Source organism: Gobius niger, assembly GCF_951799975.1.
Source record: "Gobius niger genome assembly, chromosome: 11".
NCBI classification, from domain to species: Eukaryota; Metazoa; Chordata; class Actinopteri; order Gobiiformes; family Gobiidae; genus Gobius; species Gobius niger.
In genome coordinates, this window is record NC_136862.1 from 1,717,071 (window position 1) to 1,730,186 (window position 13,116).

At 37.3% G+C, this 13,116-nt stretch overlaps 1 protein-coding gene across 1 annotated transcript in view; it reads right to left on the reverse strand.

Moving 5' to 3' along the window:
* The window catches only part of doc2b (double C2-like domains, beta), a 143,584-nt gene that overhangs the window by 11,994 nt on the left and 118,474 nt on the right, over positions 1–13,116 (reverse strand). Inside the window, exon 6 of the mRNA XM_079565670.1 lies at positions 2,989–3,146. Coding sequence (XP_079421796.1) covers positions 2,989–3,146 — 158 coding nt within the window. The remainder of the gene's footprint in view (positions 1–2,988; positions 3,147–13,116) is intronic.

Sequence of the window (13,116 nt, forward strand, 5' to 3'; positions counted from 1 at the left end):
TGCGCTCTATGCGAAGCTGCTGATTTCTTGTTTGTGCGCATATTGCTAATGTTAGCATACTGGAAAATACTCGTGTAAAAACAAAGGTGGAAACTCAAAGAACCTCATGGGTTTGCTTACAATATCATTGGTTAAAATTTCTGTTAGAGAAAACTTCACTTTTTAAACCCTAAACATATATGCTAAACATCGAATAAATGATGTCGCCCATACTTACCTGGTGTACGTGTACGTGTAATATTACGAGCTAAAACATGGATACTTGATTTTATGTGTACCTTTTTATTGCAAATAATATTGTTGAATTGTGCACTTACACTGGGTATCTTTGTGTTTTGTGTTTAAGGTTTTTCACCTATTATTTCTACAAACAACTACTGCTGTTCATCAATAAATAAGTTGATCAAATGAAGTTGAATTGAGTGAATTCCAGTTAAAATTCTCCAGAAGCGTTGCCCACCCTAGTCAAGCATAGGAACCCGCACAGCTGCAAATAGAAAGCTTGACAAGTACTCACGTTTTGACGTAGGGGTCGGAGAGGTCGCTGTGGTAGTTTAGTAGTAGTTGTAGTAGTAGTAGCAGTAGTAGTAGTAGCAGTAGCAGTATAAGTACTCACGTTTTGACGTAGGGGTCGGAGAAGCCGCTGTGGTAGTTTAGTAGTAGCAGTAGTAGTAGTAGTAGTAGCAGTACAAGTACTCACGTTTTGACGTAGGGGTCGGAGAAGCCGCTGTAGTAGTTTAGTAGTAGTAGCAGTAGTAGTAGTAGTAGTAGCAGTATAAGTACTCACGTTTTGACGTAGGGGTCGGAGAAGCCGCTGTGGTAGTTTAGTAGTAGTAGTTGTAGTAGTAGTAGCAGTAGCAGTATAAGTACTCACGTTTTGACGTAGGGGTCGGAGAAGCCGCTGTAGTAGTTTAGTAGTAGTAGCAGTAGTAGTAGTAGTAGTAGCAGTACAAGTACTCACGTTTTGACGTAGGGGTCGGAGAAGCCGCTGTGGTAGTTTAGTAGTAGTAGCAGTAGTAGTAGCAGTAGTAGCAGTATAAGTACTCACGTTTTGACGTAGGGGTCGGAGAAGCCGCTGTGGTAGTTTAGTAGTAGCAGTAGTAGTAGTAGTAGTAGCAGTACAAGTACTCACGTTTTGACGTAGGGGTCGGAGAAGCCGCTGTAGTAGTTTAGTAGTAGTAGCAGTAGTAGTAGTAGTAGTAGCAGTATAAGTACTCACGTTTTGACGTAGGGGTCGGAGAAGCCGCTGTGGTAGTTTAGTAGTAGTAGTTGTAGTAGTAGTAGCAGTAGCAGTATAAGTACTCACGTTTTGACGTAGGGGTCGGAGAAGCCGCTGTGGTAGTTTAGTAGTAGTAGTTGTAGTAGTAGTAGCAGTAGCAGTACAAGTACTCACGTTTTGACGTAGGGGTCGGAGAAGCCGCTGTAGTAGTTTAGTAGTAGCAGTAGTAGTAGTAGTAGTAGTAGTACAAGTACTCACGTTTTGACGTAGGGGTCGGAGAAGCCGCTGTGGTAGTTTAGTAGTAGTAGTTGTAGTAGTAGCAGTACAAGTACTCACGTTTTGACGTAGGGGTCGGAGAAGCCGCTGTAGTAGTTTAGTAGTAGTAGCAGTAGTAGTAGTAGTAGTAGCAGTACAAGTACTCACGTTTTGACGTAGGGGTCGGAGAAGCCGCTGTAGTAGTTTAGTAGTAGTAGCAGTAGTAGTAGTAGTAGTAGCAGTATAAGTACTCACGTTTTGACGTAGGGGTCGGAGAAGCCGCTGTAGTAGTTTAGTAGTAGTAGCAGTAGTAGTAGTAGTAGTAGCAGTATAAGTACTCACGTTTTGACGTAGGGGTCGGAGAAGCCGCTGTGGTAGTTTAGTAGTAGTAGTTGTAGTAGTAGTAGCAGTAGCAGTATAAGTACTCACGTTTTGACGTAGGGGTCGGAGAAGCCGCTGTGGTAGTTTAGTAGTAGTAGTTGTAGTAGTAGTAGCAGTAGCAGTACAAGTACTCACGTTTTGACGTAGGGGTCGGAGAAGCCGCTGTAGTAGTTTAGTAGTAGTAGCAGTAGTAGTAGTAGTAGTAGCAGTACAAGTACTCACGTTTTGACGTAGGGGTCGGAGAAGCCGCTGTGGTAGTTTAGTAGTAGTAGTTGTAGTAGTAGCAGTACAAGTACTCACGTTTTGACGTAGGGGTCGGAGAAGCCGCTGTAGTAGTTTAGTAGTAGTAGCAGTAGTAGTAGTAGTAGTAGCAGTACAAGTACTCACGTTTTGACGTAGGGGTCGGAGAAGCCGCTGTAGTAGTTTAGTAGTAGTAGCAGTAGTAGTAGTAGTAGTAGCAGTATAAGTACTCACGTTTTGACGTAGGGGTCGGAGAAGCCGCTGTAGTAGTTTAGTAGTAGTAGCAGTAGTAGTAGTAGTAGTAGCAGTACAAGTACTCACGTTTTGACGTAGGGGTCGGAGAAGCCGCTGTAGTAGTTTAGTAGTAGTAGCAGTCGTAGTAGTAGCAGTATAAGTACAAGTACTCACGTTTTGACGTAGGGGTCGGAGAAGCCGCTGTAGTAGTTTAGCAGTAGTAGTAGTAGTATAAGTACAAGTACTCACGTTTTGACGTAGGGGTCGGAGAGGTCGCTGTGGTAGTTTAGTAGTAGTTGTAGTAGTAGTAGAGGTATAAGTACTCAGTAGTAGTAGCAGTATAAGTATAAGTACTCACGTTTTGACGTAGGGGTCGGAGAAGCCGCTGTAGTAGTTTAGCAGTAGTAGTAGTAGTATAAGTACAAGTACTCACGTTTTGACGTAGGAGTCGGAGAAGCCGCTGTAGTAGTTTAGCAGTAGTAGTAGCAGTAGTAGTAGTAGCAGTAGTAGTAGCAGTAGCAGTATAAGTATAAGTACAAGTACTCACGTTTTGACGTAGGGGTCGGAGAAGCCGCTGTAGTAGTTTAGCAGTAGTAGTAGCAGTAGTAGTAGTAGTAGAGGTATAAGTACTCAGTAGTAGTATAAGTATAAGTACTCACGTTTTGACGTAGGGGTCGGAGAAGCCGTTGGCGTCCATGGCGGCGAGGTGAGCACAGCGGATGATCCCGACCACCAGGCAGGACTTCTGAGTGTTGTATCTGAGGGAGATCATGATGCGGCCGCGCTCCTCCAGGGACTTGTCCTCCGTCTTATTCACCTGCAAACAACCAGACTCTATCAGAAACATGCGGACTCTATCAGGAACAACCAGACTCTATCAGAAACAACCAGACTCTATCAGGAACAACCAGACTCTATCAGAAACATGCGGACTCTATCAGAAACACTCAGACTCTATCAGAAACAACCAGACTCTATCAGGAACAACCAGACTCTATCAGAAACAACCAGACTCTATCAGAAACAACCAGACTCTATCAGGAACACTCAGACTCTATCAGAAACAACCAGACTCTATCAGGAACAACCAGACTCTATCAGAAACAACCAGACTCTATCAGAAACAACCAGACTCAATCAGAAACAGACTCTATCAGAAACAACCAGACTCTATCAGAAACAACCAGACTCTATCAGAAACAACCAGACTCTATCAGAAACAACCAGACTCTATCAGGAACAACCAGACTCTATCAGGAACAACCAGACTCTATCAGAAACAACCAGACTCTATCAGGAACAACCAGACTCTATCAGAAACAACCAGACTCTATCAGAAACAACCAGACTCTATCAGAAACAACCAGACTCTATCAGAAACAACCAGACTCTATCAGGAACAACCAGACTCTATCAGGAACAACCAGACTCTATCAGGAACAACCAGACTCTATCAGAAACAACCAGACTCTATCAGAAACAACCAGACTCTATCAGAAACAGACTCTATCAGAAACAACCAGACTCTATCAGGAACAACCAGACTCTATCAGAAACAGACTCTATCAGAAACAACCAGACTCTATCAGAAACAACCAGACTCTATCAGGAACAACCAGACTCTATCAGAAACAGACTCTATCAGAAACAACCAGACTCTATCAGAAACAGACTCTATCAGGAACAACCAGACTCTATCAGGAACAACCAGACTCTATCAGGAACAACCAGACTCTATCAGAAACAACCAGACTCAATCAGAAACAGACTCTATCAGAAACAACCAGACTCTATCAGAAACAACCAGACTCTATCAGAAACAACCAGACTCTATCAGAAACAGACTCTATCAGAAACAACCAGACTCTATCAGAAACAGACTCTATCAGAAACAACCAGACTCTATCAGAAACAGACTCTATCAGAAACAACCAGACTCTATCAGAAACAACCAGACTCTATCAGAAACAACCAGACTCTATCAGAAACAACCAGACTCTATCAGAAACATGCGGACTCTATCAGAAACATGCGGACTCTATCAGAAACAACCAGACTCTATCAGAAATAACCAGACTCTATCAGAAACAACCAGACTCTATCAGAAACAACCAGACTCTATCAGGAACAACCAGACTCTATCAGAAACAACCAGACTCTATCAGGAACAACCAGACTCTATCAGAAACAACCAGACTCTATCAGGAACAACCAGACTCTATCAGGAACAACCAGACTCTATCAGGAACAACCAGACTCTATCAGGAACAACCAGACTCTATCAGAAACAACCAGACTCTATCAGAAACAACCAGACTCTATCAGGAACAACCAGACTCTATCAGGAACAACCAGACTCTATCAGGAACAACCAGACTCTATCAGGAACAACCAGACTCTATCAGAAACAACCAGACTCTATCAGAAACAACCAGACTCTATCAGAAACAGACTCTATCAGAAACAACCAGACTCTATCAGGAACAACCAGACTCTATCAGAAACAGACTCTATCAGAAACAACCAGACTCTATCAGAAACAGACTCTATCAGAAACAACCAGACTCTATCAGAAACAACCAGACTCTATCAGGAACAACCAGACTCTATCAGAAACAGACTCTATCAGAAACAACCAGACTCTATCAGAAACAGACTCTATCAGGAACAACCAGACTCTATCAGGAACAACCAGACTCTATCAGGAACAACCAGACTCTATCAGAAACAACCAGACTCTATCAGAAACAACCAGACTCTATCAGAAACAACCAGACTCTATCAGGAACAACCAGACTCTATCAGGAACAACCAGACTCTATCAGAAACAACCAGACTCTATCAGAAACAACCAGACTCTATCAGGAACAACCAGACTCTATCAGAAACAACCAGACTCTATCAGAAACAACCAGACTCTATCAGAAACAACCAGACTCAATCAGAAACAGACTCTATCAGAAACAACCAGACTCTATCAGAAACAACCAGACTCTATCAGAAACAACCAGACTCTATCAGAAACAGACTCTATCAGAAACAACCAGACTCTATCAGAAACAGACTCTATCAGAAACAACCAGACTCTATCAGAAACAGACTCTATCAGAAACAACCAGACTCTATCAGGAACAACCAGACTCTATCAGAAACAACCAGACTCTATCAGAAACATGCGGACTCTATCAGAAACATGCGGACTCTATCAGAAACAACCAGACTCTATCAGAAATAACCAGACTCTATCAGAAACAACCAGACTCTATCAGAAACAACCAGACTCTATCAGGAACAACCAGACTCTATCAGAAACAACCAGACTCTATCAGGAACAACCAGACTCTATCAGAAACAACCAGACTCTATCAGGAACAACCAGACTCTATCAGAAACAGACTCTATCAGAAACAACCAGACTCTATCAGAAACACTCAGACTCTATCAGGAACAACCAGATTCTATCAGAAACAACCAGACTCTATCAGAAACAACCAGACTCTATCAGAAACAACCAGACTCTATCAGAAACAACCAGACTCTATCAGGAACAGACTCTATCAGGAACAACCAGACTCTATCAGAAACAACCAGACTCTATCAGAAACAACCAGACTCAATCAGAAACAACCAGACTCTATCAGAAACAACCAGACTCTATCAGAAACAGACTCTATCAGAAACAACCAGACTCTATCAGAAACAACCAGACTCTATCAGAAACAGACTCTATCAGAAACAACCAGACTCTATCAGAAACAGACTCTATCAGAAACAACCAGACTCTATCAGGAACAACCAGACTCTATCAGGAACAACCAGACTCTATCAGAAACAACCAGACTCTATCAGAAACAACCAGACTCTATCAGAAACAACCAGACTCTATCAGAAACAACCAGACTCTATCAGGAACAACCAGACTCTATCAGAAACAACCAGACTCTATCAGAAACAACCAGACTCTATCAGAAACAGACTCTATCAGAAACAACCAGACTCTATCAGAAACAACCAGACTCTATCAGAAACAACCAGACTCTATCAGAAACAACCAGACTCTATCAGGAACAACCAGACTCTATCAGAAACAACCAGACTCTATCAGAAACAGACTCTATCAGAAACAACCAGACTCTATCAGGAACAACCAGACTCTATCAGGAACAACCAGACTCTATCAGAAACAACCAGACTCTATCAGAAACAGACTCTATCAGAAACAACCAGACTCTATCAGAAACAACCAGACTCTATCAGGAACAACCAGACTCTATCAGAAACAACCAGACTCTATCAGAAACAGACTCTATCAGAAACAACCAGACTCTATCAGAAACAACCAGACTCTATCAGAAACAACCAGACTCTATCAGGAACAACCAGACTCTATCAGAAACAACCAGACTCTATCAGAAACACTCAGACTATCAGAAACAACCAGACTCTATCAGAAACAACCAGACTCTATCAGAAACAACCAGACTCTATCAGAAACAACCAGACTCTATCAGAAACATGCGGACTCTATCAGAAACAACCAGACTCTATCAGAAACAACCAGACTCTATCAGAAACAGACTCTATCAGAAACAACCAGACTCTATCAGGAACAACCAGACTCTATCAGAAACAACCAGACTCTATCAGAAACAACCAGACTCTATCAGAAACAACCAGACTCTATCAGAAACAACCAGACTCTATCAGAAACAACCAGACTCTATCAGAAACAACCAGACTCTATCAGAAACAACCAGACTCTATCAGAAACAACCAGACTCTATCAGAAACAACCAGACTCTATCAGAAACAACCAGACTCTATCAGGAACAACCAGACTCTATCAGGAACAGACTCTATCAGAAACAACCAGACTCTATCAGGAACAACCAGACTGTATCAGAAACAACCAGACTCTATCAGAAACAACCAGACTCTATCAGAAACAACCAGACTCTATCAGGAACAACCAGACTCTATCAGAAACAACCAGACTCTATCAGAAACAACCAGACTCTATCAGAAACAACCAGACTCTATCAGAAACAACCAGACTCTATCAGGAACAACCAGACTCTATCAGAAACAACCAGACTCTATCAGGAACAACCAGACTCTATCAGAAACAACCAGACTCTATCAGGAACAGACTCTATCAGAAACAACCAGACTCTATCAGGAACAACCAGACTCTATCAGAAACAACCAGACTCTATCAGAAACAACCAGACTCTATCAGGAACAGACTCTATCAGAAACAACCAGACTCTATCAGAAACAACCAGACTCTATCAGAAACAACCAGACTCTATCAGGAACAACCAGACTCTATCAGAAACAACCAGACTCTATCAGGAACAGACTCTATCAGAAACAACCAGACTCTATCAGGAACAACCAGACTCTATCAGAAACAACCAGACTCTATCAGAAACAACCAGACTCTATCAGGAACAGACTCTATCAGAAACAACCAGACTCTATCAGAAACAACCAGACTCTATCAGAAACAACCAGACTCTATCAGAAACAACCAGACTCTATCAGGAACAGACTCTATCAGGAACAACCAGACTCTATCAGAAACAACCAGACTCTATCAGGAACAACCAGACTCTATCAGAAACAACCAGACTCTATCAGAAACAACCAGACTCTATCAGGAACAACCAGACTCTATCAGAAACAACCAGACTCTATCAGAAACAGACTCTATCAGAAACAACCAGACTCTATCAGGAACAACCAGACTCTATCAGAAACAACCAGACTCTATCAGAAACAACCAGACTCTATCAGAAACAACCAGACTCTATCAGAAACAACCAGACTCTATCAGAAACAAGGCAGGCAAGCCTATCCCTAAAATGGCCGCCATCAGCCAAAAATTCAACAAAAAAGTGACAAAAATTCAACAAAAAAATGACAAAAATTCTACAAAAAAATGACAAAAATTCAACAAAAAAATGACAAAAATTCAACAAAAAATGACAAAAATTCAACAAAAAAATGACAAAAATTCAGCAAAAAAATGAAAAAAATTCAACAAAAAAATGACAAAAATTCAACAAAAAAGTGACAAAAATTCTACAAAAAATGACAAAAATTCAACAAAAAATGTGACAAAAATTCCACAAAAAATGTGACAAAAATTCAACAAAAATGTGACAAAAATTCAACAAAAATGTGACAAAAATTCAACAAAAAAATGACAAAAATTCAACAAAAAAATGACAAAAATTCAACAAAAAAATGACAAAAATTCAACAAAAAAATGACAAAAATTCAACAAAAAATGTGACAAAAATTCAACAAAAATGTGACAAAAATTCAACAAAAAAATGAAAAAAATTCAACAAAAATGTGACAAAAATTCAGCAAAAAAATGACAAAAATTCAACAAAAAAATGACAAAAATTCAACAAAAAAATGACAAAAATTCAACAAAAAAATGACAAAAATTCAACAAAAAAATGACAAAAATTCAACAAAAAAATGACAAAAATTCAGCAAAAAAATGACAAAAATTCAACAAAAAAATGACAAAAATTCAACAAAAAAATGACAAAAATTCAACAAAAAAATGACAAAAATTCAGCAAAAAAATGAAAAAAATTCAACAAAAAAATGACAAAAATTCAACAAAAAAATGACAAAAATTCAACAAAAAATGTGACAAAAATTCAACAAAAAATGTGACAACCAGACTCTATCAGAAACAACCAGACTCTATCAGAAACAACCAGACTCTATCAGAAACAAGGCAGGCAAGCCTATCCCTAAAATGGCCGCCATCAGCCAAAAATTCAACAAAAAAGTGACAAAAATTCAACAAAAAAATGACAAAAATTCAACAAAAAAATGACAAAAATTCAACAAAAAAATGACAAAAATTCAACAAAAAATGACAAAAATTCAACAAAAAAATGACAAAAATTCAGCAAAAAAATGAAAAAAATTCAACAAAAAAATGACAAAAATTCAACAAAAAAGTGACAAAAATTCTACAAAAAATGACAAAAATTCAACAAAAAATGTGACTAAAATTCCACAAAAAATGTGACAAAAATTCAACAAAAATGTGACAAAAATTCAACAAAAATGTGACAAAAATTCAACAAAAAAATGACAAAAATTCAACAAAAAAATGACAAAAATTCAACAAAAAAATGACAAAAATTCAACAAAAAAATGACAAAAATTCAACAAAAAATGTGACAAAAATTCAACAAAAATGTGACAAAAATTCAACAAAAAAATGAAAAAAATTCAGCAAAAAAATGACAAAAATTCAACAAAAAAATGACAAAAATTCAACAAATGACAAAAATTCAACAAAAAAATGACAAAAATTCAGCAAAAAAATGAAAAAAATTCAACAAAAAAATGACAAAAATTCAACAAAAAAATGACAAAAATTCAACAAAAAAATGACAAAAATTCAACAAAAAATGTGACAAAAATTCAACAAAAAAATGACAAAAATTCAACAAAAAAATGACAAAAATTCAGCAAAAAAATGACAAAAATTCAACAAAAAAATGACAAAAATTCAACAAATGACAAAAATTCAACAAAAAAATGACAAAAATTCAGCAAAAAAATGAAAAAAATTCAACAAAAAAATGACAAAAATTCAACAAAAAAATGACAAAAATTCAACAAAAAATGTGACAAAAATTCAACAAAAAATGTGACAAAAATTCAACAAAAAAATGACAAAAATTCAGCAAAAAAATGACAAAAATTCAACAAAAAAATGACAAAAATTCAACAAAAAAATGACAAAAATTCAACAAAAAAATGACAAAAATTCAGCAAAAAAATGAAAAAAATTCAACAAAAAAATGACAAAAATTCTACAAAAAAATGACAAAAATTCAACAAAAAATGTGACAAAAATTCAACAAAAAATGTGACAAAAATTCAACAAAAATGTGACAAAAATTCAACAAAAAAATGAAAAAAATTCAACAAAAATGTGACAAAAATTCAGCAAAAAAATGACAAAAATTCAACAAAAAAATGACAAAAATTCAACAAAAAAATGAGAAAAATTCAGCAAAAAAATGAAAAAAATTCTACAAAAATGTGACAAAAATTCAGCAAAAAAATGACAAAAATTCAACAAAAAAATGACAAAAATTCAACAAAAAAATGACAAAAATTCAACAAAAAAATGACAAAAATTCAGCAAAAAAATGAAAAAAAATCTACAAAAAAATGACAAAAATTCAGCAAAAAAATGACAAAAATTCAACAAAAATGTGACAAAAAATCAACAAAAATGTGACAAAAATTCAACAAAAATGTGACAAAAATTCAACAAAAAATGACAAAAATTCAACAAAAATGTGACAAAAATGTGACAAAAATTCAACAAAAATGTGACAAAAATTCAACAAAAAATGACAAAAATTCAACAAAAAAATGACAAAAATTCAACAAAAAATGTGACAAAAATTCAACAAAAATGTGACAAAAATTCAACAAAAATGTGACAAAAACCTATCCCTAAAATGGCCGCCATCAGAGTTTTTACAGATTACTCAGAAATACGTGAATGTGCCAAGGCAACACTTCAGCCATGTTTTTAATGAGGGAGTGACAGAATAACATGATGGAAAGCTTGAGCAGAATACCCCCCCTTTAAGAAGAAACAAACGTCTCTGTCTGATCCTGAAGCTCAGCAGAACCGGCTGGTCGGTTCTTGGACGGGAGAACGTCTGAGAACATCTGGAAGCCTGGGCGAGTGAGTGAGTGAGTGAGTGAGTGAGTGAGTGGTGGGAGGAGACTGGTCACCTCGCTTACATCAGTCTGCCCCAGGGCATCTTTATTATCATTAACCTGGAAATGAAACCAGGACTTCAGATCCCGTTCAAAACCAGGACAGTCCAGGACATGTAAACGCACTCAGTGTCAGTGTCTGCAGGAAAACATGGCTGATCCGAGTGCCCAGAAACAGCCCCGACGCCCCGGGTCGTCCTGATCCTGATCCTGATCCTGATCCTGATCCTGATCCTGATCCTGATCCTGATCCTGACCCTGATCCTGATCCTGATCCGGATCCTGACCCTGACCCTGGTCCTGATGAGTGAATGAGGATTAACATCTTAACTCCCGCCTGAACCGAGAGGATCTTTATCCTCACGTCATCAGATTGTTTTTCCATCATTTTTTTGTTGGGTATTCAACTCATTTTTGTGACTTTTTTGTCACATTGTCATTTTTTTCATCAATTTTTCGTCACTTTTTTGTCATTTTTTGTAAAAACAATTTCACATTTTTTCGTAAATTTTTTATCACATTTCGGTCATTTTTGTGACATTTTTGCCTCTTTTTCATCAAATTTTTGTCATTTTTTGTCCATTTTTTTGTCCATTTTTTATCACATTTTTCTTATTTTTTGTCACATTAAAAAAAAAAAATTTGTTAATTTTTATCAAATTTTGGTAATTTTTTGGTAATTTTTTTGACATTTTTGCCTCTTTTTCATCCATTTTTCGTCACTTTTTTGTCATTTTTTTTGTCAAATTTTTGTCACATTTTGTTATATTTTTTTCATTTTTTCGTCAATTTTTTGTAATTTTTTGTCCATTTTTTGTAATTTTTCATCCATTTTTCCTCACTTTTTTGTCACATTTCCATCATTGTTTTTGTCTCAGTTTTGTCGCTATTTCCTCAGCTTTTTTCCAGAAGCTTTTGGATTGGGGTAAAGCTGGAACGTGCTGGGTTCAGGTGGGAGTTAAGGGGTTGATTCCTCCTGTAGGAGCCGCTCAGTCCTGACATTTGTCGCGGTTTCTCCGGTCGACCACGTTCACCTGCACGCGCTGAACCCGCGGCGAGGGTCCCTGTTGCCATGGAGACGAGTGTTAGTCAAGGTCTGGAGCGGCGGGTCGGGAGAGGATACAAGGTCTGAGCAGAGACTTCCCTCTCCCCAGACGCCTCCTTCAGCTGCCACAGGGGGGGCTATATCTCACTACAATGATGACAAACCTTCTGTTGGTCTGTAAATGCAGTAAATTAGAATAACTGCCTTGTATAAAATGTCTCTCTCAAAATGGCTGTAGTGAATGTCTTGAAATCGGCCTCTGTCTCTTTAACCTCTTAACTCCCGCCTGAACCGAGAGGATCTTCTTCCTCACGTCATCAGATTTTTTTTCCATCAATTTTTTGCTGGGTGTTCAACTCATTTTTGTAACTTTTTTGTCATTTTTTTGTCATTTTTTTGTCAATTTTTGTATTTTTTTTGTTAAATTTTTAGCACATTTTTGTAATTATTTTAATCACATTTTTCCATTTTTTTGTCACATTTTTGTCTTCTTTTTTCAATATTTTTATTTTTTGCACATTTTTGTAAGTTCTTGCAATTTTTTTGTCACATTTCTGTCATTTTTTCGTACATTTTTATCAAGTTTTTGTATTTTTTTGTCAAATTTTTGTCATTTTTTCCTCAATTTTGTATCAATTTTTTGTCATTTTTTTGACACATTTTTGTCACATTTCTGTCATTTTTTCGTCAAATTTTTAGCAATTTTTTGTCATTTTTTCATCAATGTTTTCTCACTTTTTTGTCACATTTCCATCATTGTTTTCGTCTCAGTTTTGTTGCTATTTTCACAGCTTTTTTTCCAGAAGCTTTTGGATTGGGGTAAAGCCAAACTGAAGGAAATGTGCTCGGTTCAGGTGGGAGTTAAGGGGTGAAGAACCTCTGACCCTTTCCGACACCCGTTCCTAGGAGGACTCAGGCAAACCTATCCCTAAAATGGCCGCCATCAGAGTTTTTA